Here is an 18760-nt window from a genome sequence, read left to right as displayed (position 1 = left end):
CAACCCCCCCCCCCCCCGGCGGTCCCAGGGGCTACACGTGACCTCTCAACCCCCCCGCCCGGCGGTCCCAGGGGCTACACGTGACCTCTCAACCCTCCCCCCCGGCGGTCCCAGTGGCTACACGTGACCTCTCAACCCTCCCCCCCGGCGGTCCCAGTGGCTACACGTGACCTCTCAACCCTCCCCCCCCGGCGGTTCCAGTGGCTACACGTGACCTCTCAACCCCCCCCCCCCAGCGGCCCCAGTGGCTACACGTGACCTCTCAACCCCCCCCGGTGGTCCCAGTGGCTACACGTGACCTCTCAACCCCCTCCCCGGCGGTCCCAGTGGCTATACCTGACCCACCCCCCACAGCGGTCCCAGTGGCTATACCTGACCCTCCTCCCGACAGCGGTCCCAGTGGCTATACGTGACCTCAACCCCCCCCTCCGGCGGTCCCAGGGGCTACACGTGACCTCTCAACCCCCCCCCGGCAGTCCCAGTGGCTATACCTGACGCTCCCACCCACAGCGGTCCCAGTGGCTATACCTGACGCTCCCACCCACAGCGGTCCCAGTGGCTATACCTGACGCTCCCACCCACAGCGGTCCCAGTGGCTATACCTGACGCTCCCACCCACAGCGGTCCCAGTGGCTATACCTGACCCTCCTCCCGACAGCGGTCCCAGTGGCTACACGTGACCCCCTCAGCGACAGTCCCAGTGGCTACACGTGACCCTCCCCCACTCCACGGCGGTCCCACTGGCTACACGTGACCCTCCCCCTCTCCACGGCGGTCCCACTGGCTACACGTGACCCTCTCCACGGCGGTCCCACTGGCTACACGTGACCCTCCACGGCGGTCCCACTGGCTACACGTGACCCTCCACGGCGGTCCCACTGGCTACACGTGACCCTCCACGGCGGTCCCACTGGCTACACGTGACCCTCCACGGCGGTGCCAGTGGCTATATCTGACCCTCGCCCCCCACCCCCAGCGGTCCCAGTGGCTATACCTGACCCTCCCCCCCCCCAGTGGCTATACCTGACCTCCCCCCCCCCCAGTGGCTATACCTGACCTCCCCCCCCCCCCAGTGGCTATACCTGACCTCCCCCCCCCCCCACAGCGGTCCCAGTGGCTATACCTGACACCCCCCACCCCCCCCACAGCGGTCCCAGTGGCTATATCTGACCCCCCCCCCCCACAGCGGTCCCAGTGGCTATACCTGACCCCCCCCCCCCCCACAGCGGTCCCAGTGGCTATACCTGACCCCCCCCCCCCCCACAGCGGTCCCAGTGGCTATACCTGACCCCCCCCCCCCCACAGCGGTCCCAGTGGCTATACCTGACCCCCCCCCACAGCGGTCCCAGTGGCTATACCTGACCCCCCCCCAGCGGTCCCAGTGGCTATACCTGACCCCCCCCACAGCGGTCCCAGTGGCTATACCTGACCCCCCCTCCCCCCACAGCGGTCCCAGTGGCTATACCTGACACCCCCCCCACAGCGGTCCCAGGGGCTATACCTGACCCTCCCCGCCCCCCCCCCCCCACAGCGGTCCCAGCGGCTATACCTGACCCTCCCTCCCCCCCTCCGCGGCCGTCCCAGCGGCTACACGAGACCCTCCACGGCCGTCCCAGCGGCTACACGTGACCCTCCACGGCCGTCCCAGCGGCTACACGTGACCCTCCACGGCCGTCCCAGCGGCTACACGTGACCCTCCACGGCCGTCCCAGCGGCTACACGTGACCCTCCACGGCCGTCCCAGCGGCTACACGTGACCCTCCACGGCCGTCCCAGCGGCTACACGTGACCCTCCACGGCCGTCCCAGCGGCTACACGTGACCCTCCACGGCCGTCCCAGCGGCTACACGTGACCCTCCACGGCCGTCCCAGCGGCTACACGTGACCCTCCACGGCCGTCCCAGCGGCTACACGTGACCCTCCACGGCCGTCCCAGCGGCTACACGTGACCCTCCACGGCCGTCCCAGCGGCTACACGTGACCCTCCCCCCCCCATCCACGGCCGTCCCAGCGGCTACACGTGACCCTCCCCCCCCCTCCACGGCCGTCCCAGCGGCTACACGTGACCCTCCCCCCCCCCCCTCCACGGCCGTCCCAGCGGCTACACGTGACCCTCCCCCCCCCCCCTCCACGGCCGTCCCAGCGGCTACACGTGACCCTCCCCCCCCCCTCCACGGCCGTCCCAGCGGCTACACGTGACCCTCCCCCCCCCCTCCACGGCCGTCCCAGCGGCTACACGTGACCCTCCCCCCCCCTCCACGGCCGTCCCAGCGGCTACACGTGACCCTCCCCCCCCCCTCCACGGCCGTCCCAGCGGCTACACGTGACCCTCCCCCCCCCCCTCCACGGCCGTCCCAGCGGCTACACGTGACCCTCCCCCCCCCTCCACGGCCGTCCCAGCGGCTACACGTGACCCTCCCCCCCCCCCCTCCACGGCCGTCCCAGCGGCTACACGTGACCCTCCCCCCCCCTCCACGGCCGTCCCAGCGGCTACACGTGACCCTCCCCCCCCCCCCTCCACGGCCGTCCCAGCGGCTACACGTGACCCTCCCCCCCCCCCCTCCACGGCCGTCCCAGCGGCTACACGTGACCCTCCCCCCCCCCCTCCACGGCCGTCCCAGCGGCTACACGTGACCCTCCCCCCCCCCCCTCCACGGCCGTCCCAGCGGCTACACGTGACCCTCCCCCCCCCTCCACGGCCGTCCCAGCGGCTACACGTGACCCTCCCCCCCCCCCTCCACGGCCGTCCCAGCGGCTACACGTGACCCTCCCCCCCCCCTCCACGGCCGTCCCAGCGGCTACACGTGACCCTCCCCCCCCCCCTCCACGGCCGTCCCAGCGGCTACACGTCACCCTCCCCCCCTCCACGGCGGTCCCAGCGGCTACACCTCACCCTCCCCCCCTCCACGGCGGTCCCAGCGGCTACACGAGACCCTCCCCCCCATCCTCGGCGGTCCCAGTGGCTACACGTCACCCTCCCCCCCATCCTCAGCGGTCCCAGTGGCTACACGTGACCCTCCCCCCCCATCCTCAGCGGTCCCAGTGGCTACACGTGACCCTCCCCCCCCATCCTCAGCGGTCCCAGTGGCTACACGTGACCCTCCCCCCCATCCTCAGCGGTCCCAGTGGCTACACGTGACCCTCCCCCCCCATCCTCAGCGGTCCCAGTGGCTACACGTGACCCTCCCCCCCCATCCTCAGCTGTCCCAGTGGCTACACGTGACCCTCCCCCCCCATCCTCAGCGGTCCCAGTGGCTACACGTGACCCTCCCCCCCCATCCTCAGCGGTCCCAGTGGCTACACGTGACCCTCCCCCCCCATCCTCAGCGGTCCCAGTGGCTACACGTGACCCTCCCCCCCCATCCTCAGCGGTCCCAGTGGCTACACGTGACCCTCCCCCCCCATCCTCAGCGGTCCCAGTGGCTACACGTGACCCTCCCCCCCTCCACAGCGGTCCCAGTGGCTACACGTGACCCTCCCCCCCTCCACAGCGGTCCCAGTGGCTACACGTGACCCTCCCCCCCTCCACAGCGGTCCCAGTGGCTACACGTGACCCTCCCCCCCTCCACAGCGGTCCCAGTGGCTACACGTGACCCTCCCCCCCTCCACGGCGGTCCCAGTGGCTACACGTGACCCTCCCCCCCTCCACAGCGGTCCCAGTGGCTACACGTGACCCTCCCCCCCTCCACGGCGGTCCCAGTGGCTACACGTGACCCTCCCCCCCTCCACGGCGGTCCCAGTGGCTACACGTGACCCTCCCCCCCTCCACGGCGGTCCCAGTGGCTACACGTGACCCTCCCCCCCTCCACGGCGGTCCCAGTGGCTACACGTGACCCTCCCCCCCTCCACGGCGGTCCCAGTGGCTACACGTGACCCTCCCCCCCTCCACGGCGGTCCCAGTGGCTACACGTGACCCTCCCCCCCTCCACGGCGGTCCCAGTGGCTACACGTGACCCTCCCCCCCTCCACGGCGGTCCCAGTGGCTACACGTGACCCTCCCCCCCTCCACGGCGGTCCCAGTGGCTACACGTGACCCTCCCCCCCTCCACGGCGGTCCCAGTGGCTACACGTAACCCTCCCCCCCTCCACAGCGGTCCCAGTGGCTACACGTGACCCTCTGGGGGTCTATGACTTGTGAGGAAAGAAGAAGGTTTCTACACAACATAGAAGGGGGTTCTTTACTGTAAGAGCAGTGAGACTGTGGAACGCTCTGCCTGAGGACGTGGTGATGGGGGGCTCAGTAATATTGCAGAGAGTCCTGTGTGATACAATGTCACATGTTCTATCACTGATCACCCAGGACGGCCGGTGATCCGGGGAGGGCTGTGATTGGAGCCGGGAAGGTCCCCTAACTGGTCTCCTTCTTCCGGATGCCCATCGGGGTGACCTGCCGCACTGCACGGTCTGCTGCCCTCCTCACCCTCACTACACCTCTTATATAACTCCCCTTATACTCCATACCTGCCGCCCCCTGCTGGTCCTCAGCCGCCGCTCCTCTACACACCAGGAGCCGAGCGTCCTCCGCAGCTGCCATAGTAACACCGCTCTCCTGCGGGGCACACTGAGCGCCATGAGCAGCGCCATGTCCGGGGTCACGGGGTCTGCAGCAAGACTCTCAGTCCTCCAGGACCATAGAGCAAAGTCTGACTGTGGCAAGAGAGCACGCGTGTGACAGGAAGCCGGGCACACGCTGGCATTGGTTACCATGAACTGTCATTGCGTTGCCTGGTGTGCGGCAGTTATACGGAGCCGGCCGCTCACATTATAGCGGGACGTTCAACTCAGACTTTAGATTCAAACTTTCGCAATGAGCCGCCCGCGTGCCTTTCACTGAATAATTTATCCGAGAACCTTATGAGTGACGTGCGGGGGCGGGCTAAGAGTATGATTGACAGTAGTGACGGCCAACCGGCATGCAGGCAGGGAAGTCCCGCGAGAAGCGCTTTGTGTCTGCGGCGGAGCACGCTGCCAGGTGTATGGAAGACATGCCGGGGGAGCAGCAGGAAGGCTCGCACCGACACATACGCTTCGTGGACGGCAGCGGGAGCAGCAATGAGGCGGACAAAGAAAGCGAGGGCAGCGGCAGCCCGGACCTGGATGTGCGGGAGGATCTGCAGCAGCTGGTGGGACCTCAACTCAAGCTGCTGCCCATGAACGACCAGATCCGCGAGCTGCAGACCATCATCCGGGACAGGTGAGGGCGCTGCCGGGTGGTCACACTGGTGCAGTACCTGCGGCCAGCGCTAGGGGCGCCCTAACACTGTTGTTTACATCAACCAGGTGACTGCTCCTGTGGAGCTGAGCCGCAGAACCTGCAATTCCTTGTGCCGGCCCCTTGCGTCTGTCCAGCGCCAACTCTGCTGCCCGCTCGCCTCTGCCAGCGCCCGCTTACTGCCCCCTAACCGGGTGTTTCCACTAGTCGCGTGCTCCTCCTTTAGGCTGGCTCACGCGGCTGTATGATTACCCCGTATTACGCGCCTGCTGCCCGCCGGTGTGATACGCGGTAACTCGCAGGTAATCCATTACGTCGCTCTACGCCGCTGTGATCACATTAGCGTGTCGGAAGTGTATAATCCACGCGTGCAAAAAATAGTTGTGTTTTGCTCGAATATACGTGAGAGAGCCCGTTGCTGTCCGCGGGCGCGTATATACGCAAAACCCCAGGTGTCTGGCGGATGACTGCGTGCGTGAGATGCGCTGTACAACCGCCGCTATATATGACGAGTCACCGGCGGCTCCAGAGCTGTCAGATGCAACCCTGCAGTGCGCTCGTATCATGTGGGCATTAGATGGCAGCAGCTAGGTGCGCTCAGTGCCCCTTCCCTCCACCCCCATGCCAGGGAGAGGGTAGGGGGGGGGGGGGAGAAGGAGCTTATGGAACTGATCAAGAAATGTTACCACTTGATCATTTGAGCCGCTCTGCTGCGCCGCCGGCTTGTCCTTCTGCTACATGTGTGGCGGACGGGGGCGCCCTACCTCACTTATAGCGGGGGGCCGGGCAGAGGTGCTCTTGTTTCTTCTTTTTCGCACCGTTGATTCCAGGGATCGTACAAGTAAAGGATGGGGTTAAACTAGATTGTGCTACATATAAGCTGCAGACACTACTACGTATAGAACCGCACTGCGTATAGAAAACACGAAGGGTAAACATCCAGTAATGACCAACAGAGGGCGCGAGGACCCTGCAGCCGGCTACACATGACCGGGTCAGATTCCAGGTCAAGTGATGACATCAGCATTTATTTAAAGGGCCTGGGTCAGGCGATGCATCGTGTATGAAGTATGAGCGACTGGTAATACGGGCCTTCATCCCCCTCACCCTTTCATTATTGTTGATGGCAGCTTGGTAAGCTGTTGACCGTGATGAAGCATAAATGCTTCGCTCATCTGACAACCGACTGATTGCTGGCGCCCTCACATAGGGTGATTGGGTGAAGGAACGCGCCTTTCTGCTCATCAGCTTGTGCAAGGGTTCTTTAAACGCTGCTGCGTGCCTCCTGTCTGCTGTTTGGGCTCTACTGACAAGTTGGTGCCGTTTGCTTCTCATCCTGGACTGCAATGAAGGTGTGACCACACAACTCTTCTGGGTTCGGACTCATCGGAGTCATTGCTGCCGGTGAAGCTAGCGCTGAGAGCAGACGGGTGTGCCGGTGTCTGCGCCGTGGGGTCTTCTGTGACACTGGGTGCTTAAATGGTCTCTGATTACATCTGATTAATCTCACTTGCTGGAATGCCCGTTACCCGTCGTAACGTCACACGTCCGCCGGTTGTCTGTGAATCACCGCAGCTGTGGTCCGATGACAAATGTACATGAAACTATGTGCACCCCTACTAGAAGACAATCACCTCCTACTATAACTTTGCAATGTGCCCGGCGTAGGGGGCGCAAGGAGAGCATCCTGGGTGTACGGGTGGCAGGACCGATGGAACGTCGCACTGAAGTCTAAGGGCCCTTCTACATGACCCATAACTAATTTAGGCTCCGGCATCCCGCGAGAATCTGAAGGATTAGCGTTCCGTATAAATTCATACCCTGACTGATCCGCGAATGAAAACATTTTTTGCATCTCGTTCTTCGTTCTTTTTCTGCGTGCATAAAGCTGAATGAGGGATCGGTCCGTGTTAACAGGCAGTCGGTCATTTAGGAGTAACTGCCTGTTTACTGTGAATGGAGGCGGGCGGCTGGAACGATCCCCGGCCCACTCCATTTACTAAGTATGTCCTTTTCTGTGTAAAAGCATTGGAGCGATTATCCCTGGGATGATCTGGTGGGCGAAAAGCCCCCCTAATACAGATGTGAGTGTATACAACACTGTTTTCCACTCTGGGACTGATACACTGTGCCAAGCGTTTGTAACAAGTTCTTCTTTTTTTTTTACAGGACCACAAGTCGAGGAGATTTTGTGTTTTCTGCTGATCGCTTGGTAAGTATTAAACGCCATTAATTCGCTCAAACACCAAAGGACGACCCTTGAGGTGTTGGGCGTCATGTGGGACTGTCTGGGGTTGTCCAGGGATCTTCACACTTGTCATGAGATACAACAAGTGAACGAACAGGACTTCTCTATCACGACCGCTAGAGGGAAGCTTCCTTGTAAGACCTATAGTAAAGGGCCTGTCCTCAGGATAAGTCATGAATGGTAGATCAGCGGGGAACTGTTGCCTGGGACCCCCTGCTGATCAGCCATCTGCTAGGTTGGGTCTGCTTTTTGACCGATTATCATTCAAACGAGCAAAAGTGAACGATAATTGGTCTAAAAGCAGCCAACAGATAAACTATAATCGTTCGCTTTTCGTACACCGCTCATATTATGCAAAGATAAAAACCATTGTTGGCTCGTGTGCTTATTGTTTGGTTTAAATAGCGCTAATTCAGTCCCGCTCATTCACTAATACAGTGAATGTGAAAGACTGAACGGTTCTCGTTTGAATGTGCCAACGATACCTCTGCTTGTATAAACAGGCCGCACGAGAGCTAACGATATCACTCACTCGGTCAAACGAAAATCGGCTCGTCTAGAAGGATCCTTACTGCAGTGGTCAGGTTTGGTATTGCAGGTAAAGTTCACATTCTTTTCAATAGGAACTTGGCCTGCAATAGCAAACCTGACCACTACAGCAAGAACGGAGCTGTCTGTTTTCTGCAGAATTCAGTTCAGCATACAAGTGCACCATTCTGGCAACACAGCTTATTGTCAGGGGGTCCCAGGCAACAGACCCCCGCCAATCTACCATTGATGACTAATCCTGAGAATAGGCCATCCACAGTTTGCAGCTTGACAACCCCTTTAATTAGTTAGAAATGAGTCCTCCAAACTCCCACGTCAATAGTCCTGGGAAGCAATGGCCTGATGGAACAATGAATGTGTTGTAGAACGCTGCTCTGCTGTCGCTCTCATATACAGTGCTGCATGCTTACTTGTCATCTGAGGAAATGGTCAACCGCAACAGCAGTAACAAAGAAGTTTAAAACAAGTTCTGTTCTCATTATGACCAAAGGAATACATATCTAATAGTTGGAATCGGGCATTTCAGCACCATAGACAGCATCATTACAGAACGGCTCAGTAATCGTCCAACACGGCGTGCCGAGAACCTGAGCTATAATAATACACTTATGTCTCCCAAACAATACCCATATGCTCAGGCCACACATGAGTTTCTGCAGTGGTTGAATCTGTGGGGGAACTAAGTCCAGATCTCTGATACTTCAGGAGATGCAAATCCATTTGTCTTCCTTGTCATCAACCCGATTTTGATGGGATTTCCTGTTTGCAGCTTGTTACGCACGCACACACGCACAATCACCTGTAATGGACTTGGGAACCATCTTGCAGAACTTTGAGTTTTCATAGACTAAAGTTCACGCAAACCTTTTGGTGGCCGTTAAGGGGTTAAGGCATTTTATAGCTGAGTGACTAATCATCAGTTTAGGGCCTTTCGGTGCTCCCCTTTCTATTCCCTGGCTTTATCCTCCAGCGTACGGTACTCAGCGAGTCAGATATAGAAGCTTCGCTCGTGTAGCGGTGTTCTGTCCATGTGATGTAGCATCTTCATATCTCCACGCAAGAGATCAGTTAGTCAACGGCACAGGTGGGACGTCCCAAGTGGAGACACAGATCCGTACCAGTAAGAAAGTCCTTCCGACGGCACGTCGGGTGCAAAAGAGAGAAGCAAAACTTTATTCCTCCTTGACGTATGATGATTCGACCTCGTGGGTCTCTATGAAGTATGTTTGGTAAAGAACGATGAGGTCGAAGCATCATATCTGAAGGAGGAATAAAGTTTGGTTTCATATCTCCAAAATTTGGAATCGGTGGAAAAACATGAGCCGGTTGTTCTGGTCTAAATCTCATTATTGCTTTATCCCTGCAGATCCGGCTGGTGGTTGAGGAAGGTCTGAACCAGCTGCCTTATACAGAATGTACGGTCACCACTCCGACTGGTAAGATTGTGGGGGCATATATTCATTAGCCGTCACTTATCAACTGTATATATAGAAAAGATCCAGCTCACCGGACAGGGCGTGGAGGGGAGGGGCGCGGGCTCGCCGGAGAGGGCGTGGAGGGGAGGGGCGCGGGCTCGCCGGACAGGGCGTGGAGGGGAGGGGCGCGGGCTCGCCGGAGAGGGCGTGGCGTGGAGGGGCGCGGGCTCGCCGGAGAGGGCGTGGCGTGGAGGGGCGCGGGCTCGCCGGAGAGGGCGTGGCGTGGAGGGGCGCGGGCTCGCCGGACAGGGCGTGGAGGGGAGGGGCGCGGGCTCGCCGGAGAGGGCGTGGAGGGGAGGGGCGTGGGCTCGCCGGGAGGGGAGGAGCGCGGGCTCGCCGGACGGGGGGTGGGAGGGGAGGAGCGCGGGCTCGCCGGACGGGGGGTGGGAGGGGAGGAGCGCGGGCTCGCCGGACGGGGGGTGGGAGGGGAGGAGCGCGGGCTCGCCGGACGGGGGGTGGGAGGGGAGGAGCGCGGGCTCGCCGGACGGGGGGTGGGAGGGGAGGAGCGCGGGCTCGCCGGACGGGGGGTGGGAGGGGAGGAGCGCGGGCTCGCCGGACGGGGGGTGGGAGGGGAGGAGCGCGGGCTCGCCGGACGGGGGGTGGGAGGGGAGGAGCGCGGGCTCGCCGAATGGGGGGTGGGAGGGGAGGAGCGCGGGCTCGCCGGACGGGGGGTGGGATGGGAGGAGCGCGGGCTCGCCGGACGGGGCGTGGGATGGGAGGAGCGCGGGCTCGCCGGACGGGGGGTGGGAGGGGAGGAACGCGGTATTTGGTGTATTCACTAGATAAAGAAGGTGCGCCTGATCTCAGTCCTGTCGCCCACCTATTTACCCCCCAACCTCACTCTCTGGCAGTTTCTGGAGTTTCGGTTGCCGGCGGCGCCTCTGCCCAGTACTGCCCTCCGCGGACTCTGTATCCATTTTGGGATTTGTTCTCTTTTGGGACGTCCTGATAGATTCTGATGGTCCCTCTAAGGCACGGTCACACGGTGCCTGGATGTGTATATTTTTTATGCATATCTTGCATCTGTATACACTGCTCTTAGCGCACACAAAAAAGCCCTCAAGAAGGCCCAATTGATGTCACTATTTCTTTTTTTTTTTTAACCCTCTGTCTCCTGCCAACGGACATAAAAATGCAGCGATTACATGTGTAACTGCATATTTGCTGCATTTTTACGCAATTCCACAGACTTTAATGGGTGATTTCAGTCCGTTATACAGAGAAAAATAGGTTATGATGTGATATTTATTTATTTTTTTCATGCAAACTGTGAAAAACAAAACCGCTCATCTGATTACCCTAAGGCGGGGTTCACACAGGGCGGATTTGCTGCAGCGGAATTTCCCTGTGGAATTTTGCTGCAGCAAATCCGCCTGCAGCGGCTAATCCCAGAATTAGCCAGCCATGTGGATGTGATTTGTCAAAAATCTCATCCACACCGGGCGGACAATCCGTCGCAGCAAAGCCTGCATCAGCTGGTGCCGCGGCGGAGATTCCCGGGACGCAGCATGACAATGCTTTTTTTTTTTTTTTCTCGTTGCGGCCTCGTTCTTCTTTGTGGGAGAGCCGGCCGCAACGGAAAAGCATGCGGCCAAGCCACTCTAAAACTTGCAGCTAAGTGCCGCAGGCTTTGAAGCTGCGCTTATCCTGCGAAAATCTTGTGTTTTTTTCACTGCGGCAAAACCGCAAGATTTCCGCAGTGAAACCGTCCCGTGGGAACCCAGCATAATGCAAATCATTGGAGTTGATGCTATCCATATACGTAATGTGGACAGAATGCGCCCGTAGGGGCGCTCCACTATTTGCCTCCCTACAAGTTCGGTAGGATAACTCTCTTATCAGGAGTTCAGGAAAAACTACTTCTATGAATTTTATCATGTGCCTAAAGCTGAAATCCATTGTGATAACTTCTACATTAGTTGTATAATTCCATTAAAAATCCGTACCGGCAGAAATAATGTAGGCGAAGTAAACTTGAGACTTTGTGTCCTTTTGTAAGATGTCAGAAAATGTTAAGTGCATCAAATCTTTGTTTCTCAGGTTACAAGTATGAGGGGGTGAAGTTTGAGAAAGGGAACTGCGGAGTGAGCATTATGAGAAGCGGTAAGTACTTGTATAGGATGCCGTGGAGGAGGAGAGCGGGCAATCTGCACCCACTTAGGCCTCATTCATACCACAGTATGGTGGCCAAAACCACGAATGAAACCTACAGAGAGAGTGCGATGGAAAGTTGGCGCCTCTTCTATGGTTTGGACCTCCTCCTGCAGATGCAAGATACTGCTGTGTGCATAGGGCCTTACTAGGAGGGGCACTAGATCCAGTAGTTGTAGGTGGTGAATCATGCGGGGTTATCCTGGTCTTATATCGATGGCCTATCCTCTGGTGAGGCCATCACTAGCCGACCATGGGGGACTCTTCATTGTATAGTAGGCACCCTGCTTGGTATTGCAGCTCAATCTCACTCACTTGAATTGGACTGAGCTGTAAAGAGGCCATATAACCGATAAACGTGATTTCAGCAGGCGAAGTAGAGACTGAAGCGCTCGTCCGAGCACCGCGGCCCCTCATTTTGTTTCGGATGTTTTGATATCTAATATGCATAGCTTCAGATTACAATGCGCATGGAGCGACTGGTTGGTGTCGGCAAGCGGCCATTTTTCTCATTTATTTATATAATATATATTTTTTTGTTTTTACTTCTTTTTGGAGTTTTTTTTTGCCATCTATGACCCCCCCCCCCCCCCCCCCATTGCATCATGTAAGACATCTGGGGGTCATTCACATTGTATATATATATTTTTTTAATTTCACACTTTTCCACTGTAGCTGGGGCATCCATGGGAGCAGCATCCATAGGAGCCCCAGTTACGGAGGAAAACATCCCCCTGGGGTGAGAGCTGATGAGGGGTCTGCTAGGACCCTGCTGCACTGCTGTAACAAGGATGCCTGGCGGTCATGTGATCACCGGGTTGCATAGCTGAACCACTTCTCCCTTCTCCTCCAGGTCCTCAGCTGTGACTAACAGCCGAGGCCCTGACCTGCTCCTGCTTGATTTCAGCAGCAGAGGCTTTAATACCGCATTGTAATCCCTGCTATCAGATTGGATTAAAGCCAGGGACCAAGCGCTGTCTGTCTATCGCTCTGTCCTGAAAGGGTTAAAAGGAATATATTTTGAGAAAATTACATATTATACGTTTTTTACGTGACTGTTCAAAAAAAACTTGCAGTTCTCACACTGGCCACTAGGACTGTCACAATATTTCCTGTTTTCTGTATGTCACTTGTCAGCTTTGCTGTAGACACATAAGGTGAGAATCCTCTCGTTATAATCAGAGGGTAGGCAGGTTATTGCAGACTCTGTGCTGCGGGGGGCTACAGGAGATGGCAACATTAAAACACAGATGAGGGTCTGTATTTATCCCCCCCGTGGGGTGGCTGTACGCCAACTCCTGGAGACGAAAAATTTGTGATTTTTCTCATTCATTTCATGCAGCCATAAAGCGTGCACCCCGTGCTGTACTGACACTACAGGAAGGACGTGTGCGTCTCTGATATCGCTACCCCAGGGAACGATTCATAGATGAAAATATCAAACGGCTACAACATTAAAAATGGATAAACACCAAAATTTAGTTCAACACTAAAAATATTTAAATGGCCGTCCCAGTGTAAACACATTTTTTTTCCATCCCCACCCCTCACTCTGTAGGTCCCCTCTGTGTATTCCAGTGACTTCTATGCAGTGCAGACCCCTTTCGGACACCATCTTGAGGTTGAAAGACTTTGGCTTCACTTTCACTTCTATCCCATGATGCATCAGTACAGTTATACCATTTCTTTCTGGGGATGGGGGGGATTAATTATCGTTGTCTCCTATGGTCTTCTAAATAAGCTACAGCCCATAAGTATACAGTCAGAGGGATGAGCTGTGATATCCTCTATCATGGCTGTGTGACAGGAGCTGTATGACCATCACCAATAACTGTCAGGAATGAATGTTCTCCCTGCTGACAATGCCTATGTAATAGCATTAGACAGACTGAGAAACTGACGAGAAAACGAACACACAAATCCAAGTAGATCTGAGTTGGTCAGAACTGAGACCACATGACCAGCGGAGGAAAAAGGCCAGGAGTTTCAGACATAGAGAAATAAGTAACACTAGCCCGTGTGTGCGTGTGCGTGTGTGCGTGTGTGTATGTGTGTGTATATATATATATATATATATATATATATATACATATATATATATATATACATATATATATATATATATATATATAATTATATAATATTGGGGGGATGGCTGCATAATGAACGAATAAAAAAAATCACTGGAGGGGCCCTTTAAATACTGATTAAAGTGTTGTGTGATACTTGTGTTTGCCACAAACATTACCCTAGCCTCGTGAGACTGAGCGCTGCTATATAAAACTACGTCTTCAGAGACCTTGTACTCATCCCTGCTTCTGGTCGTGAAGGCAGAGAAATTTCTATTCCCCTGGTAATTAGTACATCCTCGTTCGACAATGGCGAGCGTTAATCCGTAGCGTGACCCAGAGTCGGCAACGACTGAGAGGTCAATCGTAGTTCTAGTCGGACTAGTAGTACATAGACCTTATAGACCGCTTGTGCTTGACTAACACATCTACAGTTCTTGAGCAAGCTACCACTCACTACTGCCCCTTCCCTCCTTCAGGCGAGGCCATGGAACAAGGTCTACGGGATTGCTGCCGCTCGATCCGAATTGGAAAGATCTTGATTCAGAGCGATGAAGAAACGCAACGTGCCAAAGTTTACTACGCTAAATTCCCACCAGACATTTATAGGCGGAAAGTGTTGTTGATGTACCCAATACTAAGTGAGTGCCGCCGGTCAATACGAAAGACGCATTTTATGTAGTTGTCGTGTTTTTAGTAAAGATCACTAAATTCGGACATTATTTCTTATATGTAAATGCCAACCTTTTCAGTTTTTGCACAAGTTTGGGTCCCAGTCCATGACTGTCAGCGGTGTAGGTTACAGGGGTTTTCCGGGGAATATACTATTGATGACCTATCTTCAAGGAGACTGCAGCCTGCAGTTACAAGTGCCAGCCACTACACAGGGGACAGAGCATCGGCTTCATCTCCCACACCAGTGCTGTTAGCGGGCGCACAATCAGATGATTGGCTCGGGTCCACTGCTTGGGTCTCAAACCAATCGACTATTGATCATAAGGAAACAAATTACAAAAATCCCTGTACTTGGGAGAGAGGTACCGGCGTCCCCTGTGCTTTCTCTTGATGCTCTCCTTTTCCATATAGACAACCACAGGGATTAGCTGACAGAGCAGACGAGTTCTAGTTAACATTAAAGGCCAACTAGGACCAGCGGTGTGGAGGCCTGTCTTGGGACGAGTGGTCCGCACTAGTTGAGTCCTAATCTTTTGTATCTCCAAACTCCACTTTTGTATCTAAAGTTCTTTTGTGTAATTTAATCAGCCATCGATGACCTATTCCAAGGATTTAGGTCATCAATAGCATTTTCTTGGAAAACCCCTTTAAACAGCTGAAGCTTCTCTGCTCATTGACCAAGAGGAATTAACTTTGGATGATGCTATGGAGCCCTTAGCAATTATTGGCTTCTCGAATGTCTATAGGTTACATATACATATGAGGTTATGCTCTTCGGAGGGGAAAACAAATTTCACCATTTATATATAAGAAAATAAGTAAAACGGTCCTGGAATAAGCCTTGGCATTATTGTATACGGCAAGTTAAACTGCAGCAACCAATGTCAGGCAGCTGCTGTTACAGCAAATACAATCATGGGATGAAGAATAAAGAGTGGCATAGAAGGTGATGTAAACCGAGCTCTACCGCGATCCTCGTCTCTAGGTAGGCATGTCATTGGTGTTCAGTTGTGGACGCGGGAGTATAAAAGTCATAATAGACTTGGAGCGGATTCAGAGGCTGGCAACCAAAGTAATAAATGGAAGGAGTATCCAGCAGCGTATCTGCAGTATCCAGAAAGATGATCAAAACTGGGGTTATTTAGTTTAGAAAAAAGGACAGCTGAGGGCGACCTAATGTATAACTATGTATAAATATATCAGGGGACAATACAGAGATCTCTCCCATCATCTATTATACCCAGGACTGTAACAAGAGGGCGCTCTAATAACTATGTATAAATACATCAGGGGACAATACAGAGATCTCTCCCATCATCTATTATACCCAGGACTGTAACAAGGGGGCGCTCTAATAACTATGTATAAATACATCAGGGGACAATACAGAGATCTCTCCCACCATCTGTTTATACCCAGGACTGTAACAAGGGGGCGCTCTAATAACTATGTATAATATATCAGGGGACCATACAGAGATCTCTCCCATCATCTATTATACCCAGAACTGTAACAAGGGGGCGCTCTAATAACTATGTATAAATATATCAGGGGACAATACAGAGACCTCTCCCGTCATCTGTTTATACCCAGGACTGTAACAAGGGGGCTCTCTAATAACTATGTATAAATATATCAGGGGACAATACAGAGATCTCTCCCATCATCTATTATACCCAGGACTGTAACAAGGGGGCGCTCTAATAACTATGTATAAATATATCAGGGGACAATACAGAGATCTCTCCCGTCATCTGTTTATACCCAGGGCTGTAACAAGGGTGCGCTCTAATAACTATGTACAAATATATCATGGGACAATACAGAGATCTCTCCCATCATCTATTATACCCAGGACTGTTACAAGGGGACGCTCTAATAACTGTGTATAAATATATCAGGGGACAATACAAAGATCTCTCCCATCACCTGTTTATACCCAGGACTGTAACAAGGGGGCACTCTAATAACTATGTATAAATACATCAGAGGACAATACAGAGATCTCTCCCATCATCTATTATACCCAGAACTGTGACTGTAACAAGGGGGCGCCCTCTATGTCTAGAGGAAAGAAGGTTTCTACACCAACACAGAAGGGGGTTCTTTACTGTAAGAGCATTGAGACTATGGAACTCTCTGCCTGAGGACGTGGTGATGGTGAACTCGATAAAACAGTATAAGAGGGACCTGAATGCCTTTCTTAAGTGTAACAATATTACATGTTATATCACCGATTACTGGAGGTGGGTCGCTGATCCAGGGATTATTCTGATCACCAGATTTGGAATTTATTTTAACCTAAGATTGGGAAAACTAGCTTCTGCCTCTGGGGTCTTTGTGCATTACTATTGCAGGATTATAGTTTGAAGGACTTGTACATATTAAGGTAAAAAAGTCACATCTGATCATTTTTTTTGGGGGGGGGGGGGGCTATATATTTAATAATGTATAGAACATTACTTACCATTCCAAGTAATCTCCAGGCATTCATTCTAGGCACTGGAAACACCGTTATTGAAGCTGTAAAAGTTCTTATTGAACATGGCGTCCAACCAGCTTGTATCATACTGCTCAGTCTCTTCTCTACTCCACATGGTGAGTCTACCCAGCCCTAGTATGTGCGTGTGTGTTTTTTTGTTGGTTTTTTTTTGGGGGGGGGGGGGGTTCTTGTTCAGTGCCTGATATATAGCTGTATTAAATAAGTGTTTTGCACTTTATGTTAAAGGGGTTGTCCAGTGAACTACTGTTGGCCTTATCTGTAGGGTACCCTATCACCAGGAGTCTGCCACCACACCAATTAGCTGTTTGCTGGGCTGGTGTACTTGTGCACTGAGCTATTTTTTGCAGGAAGCAGACAGCTCTGTTCTCACTGCAGTGGCCAGGTCTGGTATTGCAGGCCAAACCCCCATTGAAGTGAATGGGAACGTTGCCTGTAATACCAATCCTCACCCCTGCAGTGAGGACAGAGCTGTCTGCTTCCTGCAGAAATCAGCCCAGTACTGGAGTGCACTGACCTGCCAAACAGCTGATTGGCACCAGTCCCAGGTGTTATTAGACCCACCAGTCTGCTATTGATGGCTTGTCCTAAGGATAGGCCATCAGTATTTTGCAGCTTGACAACCCCTTTCTCCTATTGTAAAATACTGACTGAGCAGGGACACTAAATTCAGATTGCATCACTTTTGCTATAGAAAAGCTAGCATGAAATAAGGGTATTGTTGATATGAGCACTGCATATTGGGGCTGTCACAATGTACCAGAGCTGCTAATAAGTAGTGGCTTTTACTCAGTGGCTGAATGTAACACTACCTGTTCTCTGTAATGGTTGCTGCCAGTGAAATTGTGGCTGCTGGCAGCTGAATTCCATATTAAAGGGGTTGTCTATAATGAGACCTTCTATACGGCTGTGCACCAAACGAGAATCGGCCTGTCTAAAAGAACCCGATGTGAATGGGGTTCCACCCATAACCAACTACATTTGCTCACAGCGAGAAAAAAGATCTGTAGCCGAAAGTAGTCACGCTGCGGAAACAACGTATTTTCAACGCAATGAGTGGTGAAAATCTGCAAGTGGATTGACTCAGATGTCTACACCTACCCTTAGGACCCTTTTACGTTAATGAGTGCAGATCAACAAATCGCATGCTTCCTGCCTTTCACGGTGGCAGAGAACCCGTATGGGGACTTCCATAATCATTAGTACAGTGGCATTCGTCGGCAGCACATCCCCCTTTCTACACCGTAATATGCTGGCTGGCGAGAATTCCTAGGCCTGTATAAAAGACTTGCTTCATTGACTGATTATTGGCATGTTCATGCCCGATCATCGGTTTGTGTAGAAGGGCCTCCAGGATATAGATGTCAGTGATCCTACTATATATTGTGTATTTTTTCTTTCTCTTCACAGGTGCCATCTCCATAATCCAGGAGTTCCCAGACATAACCATTCTAACCACCGAGGTCCACCCCGTTGCCCCCACACACTTTGGACAGAAGTATTTTGGCACAGACTGACCATATGGATCCTCCCGAGGGAGATATTGTTGACTGACTCTTGCCTTGAGGTCTTGCAGTGTCCTGGCTATCTTTTAGTGCCTTGCCACCTTACTGCTTGGATGGGGCACTAAATTATGCAATCTTTCTACTGTAGATGATTTTTCAAGCTTTTTATTCCAACTAGCTGCTTGGCCATCAACCACCGAACCCAAGTGGTGTTTTTACCTAATGTTCATTGCTTACACACCTTCTTGAGTGTCCAATGCACATTCCATTCGAAAGCAGCTTCGACCCGTGCGCTGAGGAGTTCAAGGGCATCAAATCCTATTTATTTGTATTAATGTAAAGAAAAATGGAACAATAAATCTGGTGATATGATTAA

The 18760-nt window shown here is 53.7% G+C and overlaps 2 protein-coding genes across 2 annotated transcripts in view; one reads left to right on the top strand and one right to left on the bottom strand.

Moving 5' to 3' along the window:
• ABCB7 (ATP binding cassette subfamily B member 7) overlaps positions 1–4725 on the bottom strand; it is a 118361-nt gene extending 113636 nt beyond the window's left edge. The window contains exon 1 of the mRNA XM_066581640.1: positions 4462–4725. Coding sequence (XP_066437737.1) covers positions 4462–4707 — 246 coding nt within the window. The 5' untranslated portion in view covers positions 4708–4725. The remainder of the gene's footprint in view (positions 1–4461) is intronic.
• Positions 4726–4898: 173 nt separating this feature from the next.
• UPRT (uracil phosphoribosyltransferase homolog) lies at positions 4899–18760 on the top strand. The gene is made up of 7 exons (XM_066581641.1): positions 4899–5194; positions 7382–7424; positions 9376–9445; positions 11525–11587; positions 14184–14345; positions 16879–16977; positions 18290–18760. Exons 1-7 carry the CDS (start codon positions 4914–4916, stop codon positions 18394–18396), a joined length of 825 nt encoding a protein of 274 aa, XP_066437738.1. The 5' UTR covers positions 4899–4913; the 3' UTR covers positions 18397–18760.

The sequence above is a fragment of the Eleutherodactylus coqui genome, chromosome 10 (assembly GCF_035609145.1).
Source record: "Eleutherodactylus coqui strain aEleCoq1 chromosome 10, aEleCoq1.hap1, whole genome shotgun sequence".
Taxonomy (NCBI): domain Eukaryota; kingdom Metazoa; phylum Chordata; class Amphibia; order Anura; family Eleutherodactylidae; genus Eleutherodactylus; species Eleutherodactylus coqui.
This window is presented reverse-complemented; position numbering and strand designations above follow the sequence as displayed.